At 40.3% G+C, this 15,000-nt stretch overlaps 1 protein-coding gene across 1 annotated transcript in view; it reads left to right on the top strand.

Annotated features, from left to right (window-relative positions):
* The window catches only part of LOC138008321 (uncharacterized), an 82,653-nt gene that overhangs the window by 662 nt on the left and 66,991 nt on the right, over nt 1-15,000 (top strand). The window contains exons 2-10 of the mRNA XM_068855623.1: nt 2,052-2,126; nt 2,746-3,549; nt 4,217-4,414; nt 5,431-5,844; nt 7,475-7,597; nt 8,253-8,363; nt 9,329-9,472; nt 11,467-11,772; nt 14,043-14,313. Coding sequence (XP_068711724.1) covers nt 2,069-2,126; nt 2,746-3,549; nt 4,217-4,414; nt 5,431-5,844; nt 7,475-7,597; nt 8,253-8,363; nt 9,329-9,472; nt 11,467-11,772; nt 14,043-14,313 — 2,429 coding nt within the window. The 5' untranslated portion in view covers nt 2,052-2,068. The remainder of the gene's footprint in view (nt 1-2,051; nt 2,127-2,745; nt 3,550-4,216; nt 4,415-5,430; nt 5,845-7,474; nt 7,598-8,252; nt 8,364-9,328; nt 9,473-11,466; nt 11,773-14,042; nt 14,314-15,000) is intronic.

The raw sequence follows: 15,000 nt of genomic DNA, 5'->3' as shown, positions 1-15,000 counted from the left end.
TCCGGTGGAACGTCTATTTTACAGTCTTATCCTTCTCTCGCTGAAATCTTAATTACTTGATAAGGCGGTAAATAGCTAGTAAGTAACACGAAACTTGCTCATGTTCTGTAGGCCAGAGTAGAGTGGAAGTAAAAATATAACCCAGAACTTCTTGCTAGTACCATCTCGTGGATAAAGCAGCACGTTTAATTTGCAAATTACTATCGTGTCATCCATATTTGAATTACATATTTCTACACGTGCATGCAAGCTCGCCTCGGAAACTAAGTGCACAGCCTCTTGCGCGAAAAATGTTTGCGGCAAGCGTTGGACCCTCCTCTTTTGTCCTTCTTTCCTTTTCTCGGTAATTTCCTTAACTATCCTTAAAATGTTGCGATTTTGCATTGGGAGATAATCTCTGATTCTGCATATTTCTCGTTTTACTTGAAATGTTTTCTTGAGCTCCCTCTGATCTCATAAAAGAACTTGGAACAGCCTGACGGGCATGCAATTTGCGTATTGCGTTTTGATTTTTCAATAGCTGCAATGAGTGATCCCTACCCTCCAAAAAAAAAAATCTGCTCTAGTCGAAGAAAAATCAATGTGTTGACGTCTCTTAAGAGGGTGTAATTTATAGGTTATGATTTTAAGACCAAGAAGAACTTTTCTGTTTTTTATTTCGTGCCCAAGACGATGAAACTGAGGTCATACAGTAAAACAACAAAGATGATTCTTCGCATCAATTTTATTTTCGATTGAAATTGTTTATTTAGCGCACATGACGACAGGCCAGCTACCAAATCATTTACTTTTATAAGGCACCATGATACGTTTGCCCAACAATTTCAAAATAACATTCTTCTTTCAATCAAACCGTGACTAGTTCTTACGCTTATCTTTGTTGTAGCTGAAGCTTCTCCAACAACACAATTATTCGGCAACAGCCATACGACATTGGCACATATTTGTTATTTTCTTTGTTATCTAATTTGTTTTGGTTTTTGCACTACAAACCAAACAATTGCTGAAATTATGGCTTTCCCAAAACCCCCAAGTCGGGCACTGATGTTCCCTTGTGTTTTTCTCCAAACCATTACTTTCACTTAAAGTAAGTTGAAGTAGTTAGATGAATTGTAATTAGAAAATGAAGAAACATCTTTTACCGGTGACCCACTCAAAGGAATAATCAAAATAATTGCAAACATCAAATGACCAGCAAATCTTACTGGTGACCCCCTTTAGGTGACAATGAGCTTCCTTTTACTCGAGGTGGGATAATCATTCTGCAGCGTGTCTTTACGGACACAGACAATTTGTTCGATAATGTTTTGCATGACTAGGGAGCAGCGTAGGTTTTCTTATGGTCTACTGCCTTTTTTAACTTCATAAAAGGACGGTCACAAATTGTTCACATTTTTGCAAATACAGAGAAATGTACAATGGCCTAAACGAGAATGAAAATTAGGAGGAACTCAAAAGGCAGTGTTTTACGTGAAGATAAAAACAAATGAATCTATTAATCTTATTAAAAGGATCTATACTTTGCTCTCGCAATGCACGATTTTCTAAGGATTGGCGTGGAATCAGTGCACGGCCGGTCGAACTGTTTTTCACTGTATACTGTCGAAAATTGTTTTTAAAACAATAAACGCGATAGATATCTATTATCATGTATTTGAACAGGCTAAATGAAATGACTTTGAAAGAGAATGATCATCACACATTTGACATTCGCAGCTCAAATTTATTCTATACAATGCTTTGGCCTCCTCTGGAATATAGCACGAACTCGCTATTAACCACTTCCCCGTTGGCTCACCAACTAAGTGGTTGATTTGAATCGGTTGCGTTGTCACAGTGTTGTCATGGCTCCAGTTTGAGCTTCCGTTGCAGCTTTTATTTGATTCGATCTCTTTTCTTAGGCTTCTTTGCATCTGCTTAATAAGTTACTTTCACAACTCCAGTGATCTTCCCTTAAGCTTCCCCACAGCTTTGGTGGATAAGACTTACCCCGTCCTTGATTCTTCCTCATACCACTAAAACCGTTATATTTTTGTATCTTTTTTTTTCAGGTTGTCGCGACTGAATTATGGGTTTTAGTTTTTTACTTTTATTAGTATTATTAGTACCACTAACCAAAGCGAAAGGTGAGTTTATCTTTTGTGGCTTATTTGAAAGAAACATGTTTATTCTTCTAAACGCGAAATAAGGGTTAAAAAAATTGTGTGTTATGTTCACTCTTTATACGTACATACACATACATACACACATAAACTCTATTTTAGCTCGAGTTTCAGAGTAGCCTAGTGGCTAATATTTCCGAGCCGAGCAAATGACAAACGATAGAACAGAACAGAACAACAAAGACTTTAAAAATCCCAACTGACCGGAGGCAAACCAGTTGGCTGTTTGTAAGTGTAACCGAGAAGTAAAACCAGGGACTACCAGGATAAAATTCAGCTAATGGCCAGGGTAGGTCTTGAAACCGGGACGTTCAGATCTCATAACCCCCCTTCATCATGCTGTGTATACCTCGATGAAAATATCAGAATCCCATTTCATTGATTGCCTTACTGAGAAGTGCTAAGACAAAGAATGAGAATAAAGAAGGGAGGATGCATGACGATGCTTTGAGATCTTTTACGTAGGACTATTTAGAATTTTCCGTCAATCAATTTCGTTATAGTCAACCTTGTGGATTCTACTTCTTGTGTCACTTAATTAAAGTTGCATTACTAAAGTTCGCGCTGCCAAACTAATTTTCAGACTTACGGCCTCCGGCGGCATCCGCTGTTGACCGTCGAAGTGCGCCTGATGCTTTGCTTGGGGAGATCTTTAATGATCCAAGTGCAACAAGTTTAACAAAACTCAATCTTGAGGATAGTGACAGTGACAATGACGACCTTTCCGGCTCGGGTTCGGATTTGTGGTCGAGCTCGGATGATTCAACGAAGCCTTCCAAAGAAAATAACTCACAGGGTGCAACTGAAACGACAAACAAATCCCCACTACCGCAACAGACTGAGTCGTCAAAGGAAACAGGAATTACAAACCCTGACAAGACTACAAGCGACGACACTGTTGATGCCAAAGACAGTAATGAAACCATGTCAAGTTTAATTGAAGCTGACAGTAGTAATACAACATCAAATAAAGACTCTGACAACAAAAACAACGATACGGACGCCACCCCTGACAGTATTAACTCCGATATTGCTTCAACCGCAGAACAAATTGTTCCTCTACAAAGTTCGACAGAGCCGTCCTCGAATTCGTCCACGGTGACAAAACAGAGTGCGGACACAACGTTATCTTCTGCAGAGGATCAAAGCCAAAATAGTGTCATTGAGAATGAAGAAAGCATCAAGCCCTCCAATGACACGTCGGCGACAAAAGCTGACTTCTTCCCCGCCCAGTCTCAAAATTACTTGGAAACTTTTCCAGGGAATCCCGAAGCCGACTTTGTTGGACAACAAGAGCAAGCATTCGACGATAACGTCCTTTACGACCCCACGATAGTAAAGAAAACCAGTCTTCCTGTTGTTTCTGATTCGTTATCGAATCCTTTCGGTACGTTGAAGATAGCTTATCTTGTTATAAGAAATGGATTCCTGATTTTAGTGTTTCCTCCTTTGGAATTACAGTGCTGTGATTTTCTACTAAAGTTTGTAAAGCCAAAATCAATGGAAGTTATTATTCCGACTTATCGTAACGCGCGCGTCATGTTTACCGCGATGAGCTACTGAGAATCAGTTACGCGATAAAGTCGCTATTAGTTTGCTTCTTTATGAAATGGATCATATATGATCTGCGGATATGAAGTCAAGTGAAGCTGTGACCTTCGCAGTTTTTCAGGCTTCTTTACGCAATTGCAAAAATTGCGTTCATAACTGCGAAGATCACAGCTTCACTTGAGAGTTTGCTTCTTATTGTTAAATTTTTCATCAGAAAATAAGCGAACAACGCAGCGCAACCATTAAGGTTGCTTCCTTCTTGACGCTTACGGTGAACGGCTGACACGTTTTGTCTCGAACGAAAAGTTATGCTGTACACTGTCGTCCAGTAGGGTTCAAAGCATTTAACGTCTCCTTCTGTGGAAATGACGACAAAAGGTTGTTCAGCTCTCGCCCACCTGTGCTAGTTAGTTCATATGTAGAATTTCGGGGGCTGTTTTAGGCAGACGATTTTTAAGCAGTGGGGTTTTTAGTCAAATGATCATGTTAACTTCTCTTTCCAGTTAAAAGCACGGCAGATTTTCCTGGCGTTGTTCGTTCATCTATTCCTCAAGCGCCGGTGCTGTCGCCTCAGGCTCCAGCTGTTCCAAGGGCGACATTACCTCAAGTTCCCTTTAAGGGATCTTTTCCACTGCAACTTCACAAGTACTCACCATATACTAAACTTCTTAAAAAGGGGTTGGTCCCCAAGCCCGGGCCAGGTTAGTAAAAAGTCACATTCAGTCTTATCACAAGTCCTATTACCCAGAAGTCTCGATCTGCGTTGGAATGTGTCCCATCAGTTTTCGGTATTTCCTAATGTTGAAAACACAAACATCAGAGTTTATCGTGTTTTAAAACACGAGGCGAAATCGAGTGAATTTACACCTGATAAAACACGTGCTGCGAGTTGTTTGAACGGCTTCAAAAACAAAAAGCCTGTCCCTTGGGAGTCCGAACAAAGGCTCAAAAACACGAAAAACAAGCCGGGCCTCATTACTATTCTTGATATAAAGAATTCGAATGAGGAGTGTTTTATCGGGTTAAAGCTCATGCTTGTGACGATTTATCGATGTTTTGATAAGCTGTTAGGTGCATGAATTATGAAATATTTTACACTACTTTTAGGATGGCTATTGCTAGATTTTTTTGCGGGAAAAAAAGGTGGCGGCATTGTGTTCCTTGCACGATCCATGGTTTTCCATTAAGCACGAGCAATGTATCGTGCATGCCGCTACTTGATTGAAGACCAATCAGAGACGTTGTGGTCATCAGGCGCAATCTAATTGGCCATAATTTGGTGGGACCTGTGTTCGAAATGTAGATAATACAGTAAACTAATGGGCTAAGACCAAATAAGGAAGGTCGACACTTTTGGGTTATGGTCTTCTAGCTTTATCTATAGTTGAACGACATTGATTTCACCGCAACATTTTATGTCAGGAAATAAAATTAAAAAACTCAACAATGATGTGAAATAAATAACTTAATTTCGAATATGTCCAATCCCGTTTCAGCCTGTACAATTTCTAACGCATCAAAACAGAAGATATAATGCCAACCACCATTGTCCGTTTAGACGAGGCTTCAGCTATACATCAATCGCTTTATTTTCCTGTATCTGGCATGCCATGCTATGTGTTGGCTTCACAGCAAATAGATATCTGCACATATACACACCGCTGTTTTCATAACTGATTGTTCCTATAATTTCGTTGTCATTATTTAACCATCGTAGGGAACGACCAACAATCAACAAAGAAATCAGTTGTGCCTAATCTCAATGAAGCTGGTGGGCTGCGACCGCTTACTGTTAACCTGCCTGAACAGCAGCAGCAAGACACACAAAGCCCTCAAGGTTTTGTTCAGTCTCAGGGATCAACGCTTGATACCAACCCAGCTTTAAATGCAGAACAAATGCCTTTCGGGGACCAAGCTGCTGCTGGACCCGTGGCCCCAACCGCGGCGCAACCGTATGCCCCAGTTCCCACAGAATCTCAGACGCAGGCATATGCCCAGGGCCCTGAACAAACGCTCGACCAAGTACAAGGCGGTGTTCCCCAGGCCACTGGACAACCATTTTACCCCCAAGCGGCAAAACCAAATATGCAAGCACCCGGATTTCAAAATACCACTGCAGCATACCCTATGAGTGAGTAATTTAAAAATTCGAGATCACGTTTTTTTTATTGACAAGGTAAAATGGTTTCATAGGTAATAGACACGTTTTTGAATGAAGTAAAATAGTATTTCTGACAATGAGGCAAAGCGTAATAGACAGAAACAGTTATTTTGCCGGCACGGACAAGGAGGGTTTATTCCGTTCGAGATGGGTTATGGGTATGAGTGTCTGATATATACAGTAGGTGGTTACGATTTGAAACCATTCTAAGTCAGCAGCAATTCAGCTTTCAAGTCTAAGTTTGATTTAAGTGTGTATTGTTACTTTCCATGATTCGTTTTCGTACCTCAGCTCTCGGTATTAGAGGTATCGAAATTGGTGGAAGTATACGTTCCCTTCTTTTTCCACAATGTCGTATCCGGCGGTGTCTCACTAATTTACTGTGCATTGGTCTGTCTCTGGAGACACATGTCTGTGTGTATTATAAGGAATGTTTTGAGCAGTATTTATTTTACCAGTGTTCATCCAATAAACCGGCGTACGAACTCTTTTCTGAGCTATAGGCCCTTGTATCTTCACTGCTGTGTGCGTGTCATTGGTAGTGATGGCAAAATTGTGTATGTTTGGAGTGGGGGTTATATACCGAAGGGAGAAGTGATGAATTCACGCACTTATCTGGACAATTTACAAGTGCGAGGACCACTTCTCCCTTTCATCTGTAACCCGCACTGTACATATACACATTTATTTCATTAATCGAGTCCTTTCACGACTGGAACACATGAGCCCAACAAATTGACCTGTGTCCCAACTGTATGGCTTCATAGTTCAGTTGGTAGAGCATTGTACCAGCATCGCAAAGGGTTTGAATCCCATTGAACCCACCTGGGCCCGGTTGCTCAAAAGCCGATTAACACTAATCCCAGATTAAAAATTAACCAAAGAGTTTATTTCTCGTCTCTCAAATGCTGTTCAGCGCTGATATTCGACAAAACCTTACATTAGAAGAAGTCGCCCTTGAAAAGCAAAAGTAAGCAAAAGAAACTTTCACCAAACGTGAAACACGTGAAACAAAGGTTTACGCTAATCCTGGATTAAGTTAATCGGCTTTCGAACAACCGGGCCCTGAATTTTTCAGGTGTATTGTCCAGATAAGTGCGAGGATCACTTTCCCCTTTCGTTTACACACGTTTTTATTGGTTTAAAGAATCTATGGCTGAAGTTGACTGGACCTCATTTTACGTTCTAAAGACACGAAAAGTTGGAGATTATTAGGAGCCCAACACGAGGAGCGAAGAACAGTGCTATATTCCTGTCACGGCGTTTTCACAGACCGATTTATTTTTAAACTGAATTTCCTGCGAATGAGACAAACGCAGGAGCCTGCGGACCAATCACAACAAACAAACGTGACGTCATAGTGTCACCGAACCGGAACTGCCATAGTTGTTTGCGGAAAACGAAGTCTAAAAATAGATCGTTCTGTGAAAATGCCGTGACATAGGGTTAGTATGGGACTTGTTCTCTCCTGGTCATGGACTCCTAATATTATGAAATACTAAGAAAGAAAATAGCTCTGAAAGACAAAACCTCATTGACAAAATGTTGCCGTGAAAAAAGGACATCAATTGTTTACTAAAAGTGAAATATTTCTTAACAGATGCATCAATGAACAATGGGTTTTATCCCGGTGTGTCTCAGGAAGTGGGAATTCCATCACAGGGAGCCCAGGTTGTTCCAGTTTACCAGGGACTTAAACCAAAGAAAGCAGTGATTGAATACGGTAAACTGGATTTTTAAGTCATTTTTGCTAAATTTAAAGAATATCTTGGTAAGAAAACCAATCCCTTCACTTAAGAAACGCATTGGATCCTAAATATCCTGATTCGGAGAATGTCCGAAGTATTTGTTTTAAGTACCTTGATTTAGACATGGTGGCATGTAAAGCTTCAAAAGCTTGGGAGCATTGTAAAAGAAAGCTGTATTTCAAACAAGCAATATTTCGTTAAGAAACTGCCCAACCGAAAAGGAGCAATCAGCTGGCTATTTTCAAAGGAAAAAAGTAGTTGATAGTCCGTGAGATTCGACCTAGGACCCTTCCCTCTTCAGACCTCCCTCTCCCTCCGCCCACGCTAATCTGGTGCGCTAACCACTGAGCCCAGCCAGGACCCATCCTTTTTTCTGAATATGAATTCTCAAACATCCAAAATTTTTCGAATTGAGGTGCAAAATTCATTCTGGGATTTTAAAGCTGGAGGATTTTCTCAAAGAAGAGCAGCCGGAAACTTAATTTTGTTTCCGTAGTAAATGGTGGTCAAAACTAGTCCCACGAGAGGTAGGTATAGAATGTTTCTTCCTCAAACACGAGGGGCCCTGAAGAAAGGCGTAACAGATTTTGGCAATTTAAACATTAGAAACTTTCCAACTTGCTTCAACAGATGAATGTGAAGATCAGTTTGACACTTGCCCTGAGATGTCCAAGAATCATTATTGTACGAACTACCCAGAACTCATGAAGATTCAGTGCAAAAAGTCCTGTGGATTTTGTGGTAAAATTTGTGGATTGATTATCGCTTTGAAACTTATTGTATTGACGTTTTGATACCAGAATCATCATTTCATCAGAACTTCGATTCCTCTCTCTTTATTTTCCAAGAACATTGACTTATTCGTTCACCAAAACTTCCATCGGTTAACGAGGGATGCATTTGGGGTCTATACGAAACTTCAAAATCGCACAAAAAACCGTAAAACGAGCTGTAGTACGAGTTTGAGTCGGTAGCATTTACGGCGAGTTGCGAGCGAGTATATTAAATGAGCTTCTGCAACCAGGCTGTATTACGCTGACGAGTGTTACGTATCTGGTTCCTTGACAAAAGATTAGACTGCTACCTGTGATAGTCTCGATTAGCTTTGCCATATTCAGGTTGTCTCTGTTTGTAAGTTCTAATGGTTTGTTTGTTGTTAAGTGGTTAACCAGTAATCGTCTGAAGCAAGCAAAAACGTGCGCTCGGATTCAATCCAGTCAACATCCTTGAAGTCGAATCTAAAGGTTCCCTTTTGTCTTCAAGGTGGAAACCACCTAGTACCTCAGCAAAGCACTAATTATGTTGCTATCTTTATATTTATATTTTTATGTTAAATTGCACCATCGAGACATATACTGTTCTTGCATTTGTTCTGTATGCTTACCAATGCTTACCATGAACTGTAAACTGAAGATGTAACGGTGTATCAGTTTCTTTTGTTTTTCTACTTGTTATGTTGGTATATTACTGGCTACTTTATATTTTATTTCTACCTTATTCAAATTTGACAATCTTTAGTGACATTGGTTTCTGTTCTGTCGCTACCCGCTTCAACTAGCCAACGCTATCTGCGGACTGGGCAATTTTGTTCTCCTTTATCACTTAGTAAATTAAATTGAATTGAAGCAAAGTAACATAAGAATTCCACCTGCCTTGTTTCAGCTTTATAATCCTTAGAATCTTTCTTCACGCGTTTTCTTATTCAGAGGTCAAGAAGCATGGTCAGGGTTCTGGATCTGGTTACAGCGAGTACGATGCATCCGGTTCCGCAACGAGGCTGTATTACGCTGACGAAGTTTCTGGATCTGGTTCCACTGACGACTTTATAAAAGATGACGATGAGGATTATGGTATGGGACTTTGATAATGCAATCTTTGTAGGGTTTCCTAAAATGAGCTTTTTTTGTTTTCAGCAAAACGAGCTTTAGTTTATATATATATAGAGAGCTGTGAGAATTAAAACATGGCTTCACGGTAATTGCCATACAGGCCTGTTTCGTAAGGCTTGAAGCCTCACTATTCAGGAGTTTTGTTCACGCTGCTGCGCACTTATTTTTATATCACAAACACTACGTAAATTTACATACATGTTGGTGTTAGGGTGCTAAGCTAATTGTTCTGTTGTAGCGCCTTCGCTCGGTGCCTGCATGATGATACTAACTCGTTTCTTTTGTTTAATGTACATCGCTCCGAGAGTGAGGCTTCAAGCCTTACGAAACAGGCCTGTGGGGCAATTACCGTGTAGCCATGTTTTAATTCTCACAGCCCTCTATAGTTACGCTCTACCTTGTATCGAGCACTCTAACTGGCTCGATCACCACCGCTTTTTGATTATATATATAAATTACGGCAATATGTTTTTCATTCAATGGTTCTGCTAGTAGTTCGCTGTCGCTATTTGTACACTCAAATTATAAATATATATATATATATATATATATATATATATAAACTTATAAACTTCAATTAGTTACCAACTGACGTTAGGACCGGGCAAGCGGCTTCAATTTTGTTGAACTTGGATGTTAAAACCCTTTGTTTCCCCCTTTCAACCGTGTTGAAACATGTTGAAACGAAGTTGAATCGATGTTGAATGAGTTTAAAACGGTTTAAACTTTGCTTCAACAAGCATTCAAATTTTCTTTTCCTTTCGCTGATGTTGAATGAAGTTCAAGCCGTTTGTCCCCTCCCCCCTCTTTCAACATTGTTGGGTATAAGCGCGCGCACTAATTGCTCTCTCAATGAAGTATCGTGTCCGCATCCACAGTAACAACCACGGCTGCAGCTTGGGACTGAATACAAGCCCTCTCGTGAGCTTTGTTCAATTAATCAAATGTTGAATGACGTGTCGAAAGCGTTTGCCCACCCCAGCAATCAACATCGTTCAACAAACTCGAAAGGATGAAGGGGATAGTTTCTAAAGAAACTGTGGTGCTGCGTCGGTGGGAAAGTAGTATAAAAAAATTTGGTTTTATCAACGGAGTTGATAATGTAAATTGGCCACCGTACAGAGATTCTGAAAGCTGACGTTTCGAGCGTTAGCCCTTCGTCAGAGCGAATGACGAAGGGCTAACGCTCGGAACGTCAGCTTTTAGAATCTCTGTACGGTGGCCAATTTACATGATCAACTCCGTTGATAAAACCAAATTTTTGTAAACTCGAAAGGATGTCAAAGCAAATTTTGAAGACGTTTGCCCGGGCTCCTTACCAACATTTAATTTTTACCTTTTTTTCTTAATCTATCGTGGACGGAATAGAGCGGTTTTCAATTGAGTGTCGAAAGTAATTAGCCAATTACTTTGGTTTTGCATTTCTTCACTCAGTGATTGGTTGAAAGTTCTCGCGCCACTTTTTCAACCAATCAGAATTGAAATCAAAACCAATCGTGGCTCGCGCGTGCACATTTTCCCGCGCTTTGTGTCGGCTACGTGTAATTGCTTCGAGTTTTGATTGGATTACTGGATTGTCTGCGTTCTTTTTGATTGGCTGAAGTAATTACTTTGGTTTTGCCTTTACGAAACTCATTTGAAAACCACTTTAACGAAGAGATGTTGCTGTTACTATTCCACCTTGCGCTATTTCAGTTGAATTTTACCAATAACGTCGATTTTTACATGGAACAGTATATACTGTCAAAGGATTGTCGCTTTGTAGATGCTTGTTTAGTTTCTTGGAGATCCCTGGGTTGGCAAGACCCAACTGCCAAGTGAAAATGGTCTGGAAGCACCCAGCTCACACATTTTCCATACTGAAGCCTAAAGAGCAGGAACATGGGATTTTGAATCATCTGTTCAGTTCCATTTTTTGAACATCAAAGGGATCCCGATATTCTTATTACTTGCAGAAGGTGAACCAGAATACAAGAAATCGGGAATTCCTCAGCCACTTCACAAAGTTCTGATGTCTAAGTTTGCTGGTGGCTCCGGTTCAGGTTCGGGTGATTATGAATTGGAGGAATCGTCGACCTCAGACGACGACTTTTCACAGACCTCTGGAAGTGGCGACCAGGCCTCGGGTTCCCAGAAAAAGGACGAAATCAAAGCAATCATGGCAGGATCCGGTTCGGGTGAAACGCCGAGTCCCATAACCTCACCTGTTGTTGGTGCTGGTACGTCGGAGATAGGATCTGGCTCTGCAAGTCTAGCTGAAGGTAAACCAAGTACGGTGTTAAACACTTTGTTTGAAGAGTCGGCCCTAAGCAACGACGACGGCGACGGCAACGAGAATGTCGTCTCGAAATATACATTCTCGTTATTGTAATCACTTCATGACTATTTCAACCTTTTTAATATGACAAGGGTGTGGAAGTTCCTGAGAAATGACACTGGTAGGAACGGCGCTTAACTTAAGGGAGAAAATGAATATTTATGTTCAAGTGCTGACGTCCTTCATAAAACCTCAAATTTGGCTATTTAACGTTGTTGTTTTGCAGACGACGGCAAAGAAATTGACAAAAGTGAAAATCGCACGTGCTGGGCGTGCAAAGTTAATATTTTTGCCCACTAAGTTGCCGTCGCCGTTTCCGTTTCTCAAATTTCCTAATAAACAACAGCAACGGACAACGGCAGCGTCAACGAAAACGTCACTTCAAAATACGGCTTAGTGCTATCTTTAAGGGGCTAGGTCACGCAAGTTTAGGCAATTTCAGCACTGATCGAATGGTCATAGAATTAACTAAAATATCAAAATAACTGTTCAAAACTATAGAAGAACTCTAACAAAACACAGAGAAGCCAAGAAGGAACATGGATGGACAAAACTGGAGAGGATTGAAGTGGATTGAATTTGGGTAAATTTGAAAAACGTCGGCCCACCTTTTTTCAAATTTATATCAATCTATATCAAAATGTCATTTACAAAGCTGGAAAATCATTCTCAGTTGTTATGTGGCCGTGATTTTGCAAATGAAAGACTCTTGCTCTGCCAATTTGACGTTTAGAGCTCAAAATGAAACAAAATGAAACAAAATTACCTAAAATAGCGTGACCTATCCCCTTTAAGTATTTCGAGATTATTCTATCGTGTTCACGTTGTACATTGCGGACAAGCTATCCTTTAAATGGATGGGTACGCGATGGCTTTAAAGATAGAAAACGAATGGCGTGCTGTTTTATGCTCGTCAAAACCTAAAGTTTGGTGCTATCGCGTTGTTGTTTTATGGAGTACAGCAAAGAAATACACTGAAATGCGTGCCACATCACGTGCAGCGCAATTCTTGCTTTGTGATGTTGCCGTTGCGGTAGCCGTCCTCAGCTCCCTAATAATCAGGACTTCGCATTCCAGAAAATTTTAGTATGTAGAATTTGATATCCTTGGCTTTGGAATCCAGAATCGAGGCCTTGGAAAATGGAAGCCCTGTAAAATCTTGAATGTGCCCACGTCAGGAATCCGGAATCGCCCGATAGGGAAACTGGAATTAATGATCAGACCAAGGCCTAAGCCTTGACCAGAATCCAAGGGTATCTTGGATTACCTTACTTGGCGCGAGAAGAGGTTGACAAATTATAGTAGCAAATAATTAATGACTTAATTGTTCTCTAAAGGGAAGGTAATGCCGTGTTTGGTATCAATAATCTTCCTTAATTGTTCATTTAGTGTACATACACCAATATCCAACAAGTATTATTAACCAAGGCTGCTCGAATTGTTTTAGTTGCTAGCATTTTAATCTTGTTCTTCAAAACATATATCACTTTCCGGCAATGCTTCTTGGGTCATATGGCGCAATATCTCATCTGTTTCGAGTTTTGTAGGCTTGTTGTAATTAAAATACGCAACATATAGGCAATGTACGCAAAATGGTATATTTTAACAGCGGTTGACTTGCGAAATGTCAAGCTGCGCATGCTCACCGATCTGTTTTATCATCAGAACCGGATACAAGCTAAGGCAGAAAGTCTGTAAATCATGGACTTCCGGCTCGTCCACGCATGCTCAGAAATTTGAAACAACAGTGGTTGCCAACGGTTACAAAAATTAACCTTCACTACGACTGTGCATAATTTGGAACTGGCCAGAGTCCATGTTCTAGTCTTGGTGCTGGCCAAATGAAAAGTGGACCCTGGGGACGAGATTGAACCGGATAGTTTGACAAATCCGGAGCCGTCAAGATCGTAGACGATTGTAAACGCATTTTACGGATGACATCAGCGTATTTTGCGTATATTGCATTGCATATTTTACAACAAGCCAGTTTTGGATCCTTTAGGAGTAATATCCGTATTGCCGTAAAGTGTATCGTTCATATTGTTGAAGAAGAAAACGTCCTCTTAAGGTCATTAATTGATTTACCAAACATATTTTGCATTTGACAGACGTTTCAATTTGTTCATTACATTTCTGCTTAATAGACTTTTGTGTTACTTTACAACACAAAATGTTCTCTTCCAATTTTTTGTAAATTAAATGTTCTCCTTGTAGATCTTGCAACCGGTACTGTCAGTAGAACCAACGAAAAGCACAGCTCCATTCCACGACCACCAGCCCCAGTGCAACAGGTCTCACTTTATCCCAAGATTGACCTGAAAGAAATTGCCAAAGCAGTGAACGTGTACCGAGGAGTTGCCCTGAAAATGCTTGGAGAGGCACTGGAAGGAGCGGCAGAAGAAAAACAAGAGGAGCTTTCGAAAAAGTCTCATATCCCGCTTCCACCTGCAACCGACATATTGCAGCGAATGGGGTTCCCGATTGGGTGCGTTTGCTAATGGCAATAAAGAATTTATCTCTGACGTTTCTAATTCTCAAATGCGCTAAATTGCACTCTGTATGGGATGTTTTTGCCAAACTGATTTCGGAACCAATTGGAAATGTCATTTACTTTCAAATTTCATTGGCTAATGAAAATCGCACACGTCTCTTTTCTAGAAAAGTGCAGATGATGCTTTAGCCACGAGTGGTGTAATTTTTTTTTTTTTACATTCGTATTGGTTTTTTGACGTTCTGCAGAAATGATTTTTAAACAAGTTAAAGTTAATAATGGAGGACCATTAAATAGGAAAATTCCAGTTAAAATAACAGGTGCCTTTTTGAAAGCGAGGCTTAAAACTTTGGTCATTTAGTGTTTAGTTAACATAGTTTTGAAATCCAAAGAAAAAGAAAAAATGATTCTTTGGTCGTAAGAGCTTATATAGAATCCGCGAGACTTGTCTTGCTCGATTTGTAAGATGGCATCTGCACTAATTATTTGAACAGAGTTCAGCTCCAGTTGAAAGCGCTCGGTTTTCTTCATGTGCCCAGATAAATGATAAATAAATTCCCCATTGCAAGTTAAGAGTTCAGTTTTGCAGTCAGAAGAACGGTGCATCATTTCAAAATCAGTCATGTGCAGCAAGACTGATTTGCTGGTCGTTTGAACATCTGTTAACTCGAAACCTGCGGA

Source organism: Montipora foliosa, chromosome 6, assembly GCF_036669935.1.
Source record: "Montipora foliosa isolate CH-2021 chromosome 6, ASM3666993v2, whole genome shotgun sequence".
Taxonomy (NCBI): domain Eukaryota; kingdom Metazoa; phylum Cnidaria; class Anthozoa; order Scleractinia; family Acroporidae; genus Montipora; species Montipora foliosa.
The sequence above is the reverse complement of the archived record's forward strand: the minus strand, read 5'-3'. Positions and strand labels throughout refer to the sequence as shown.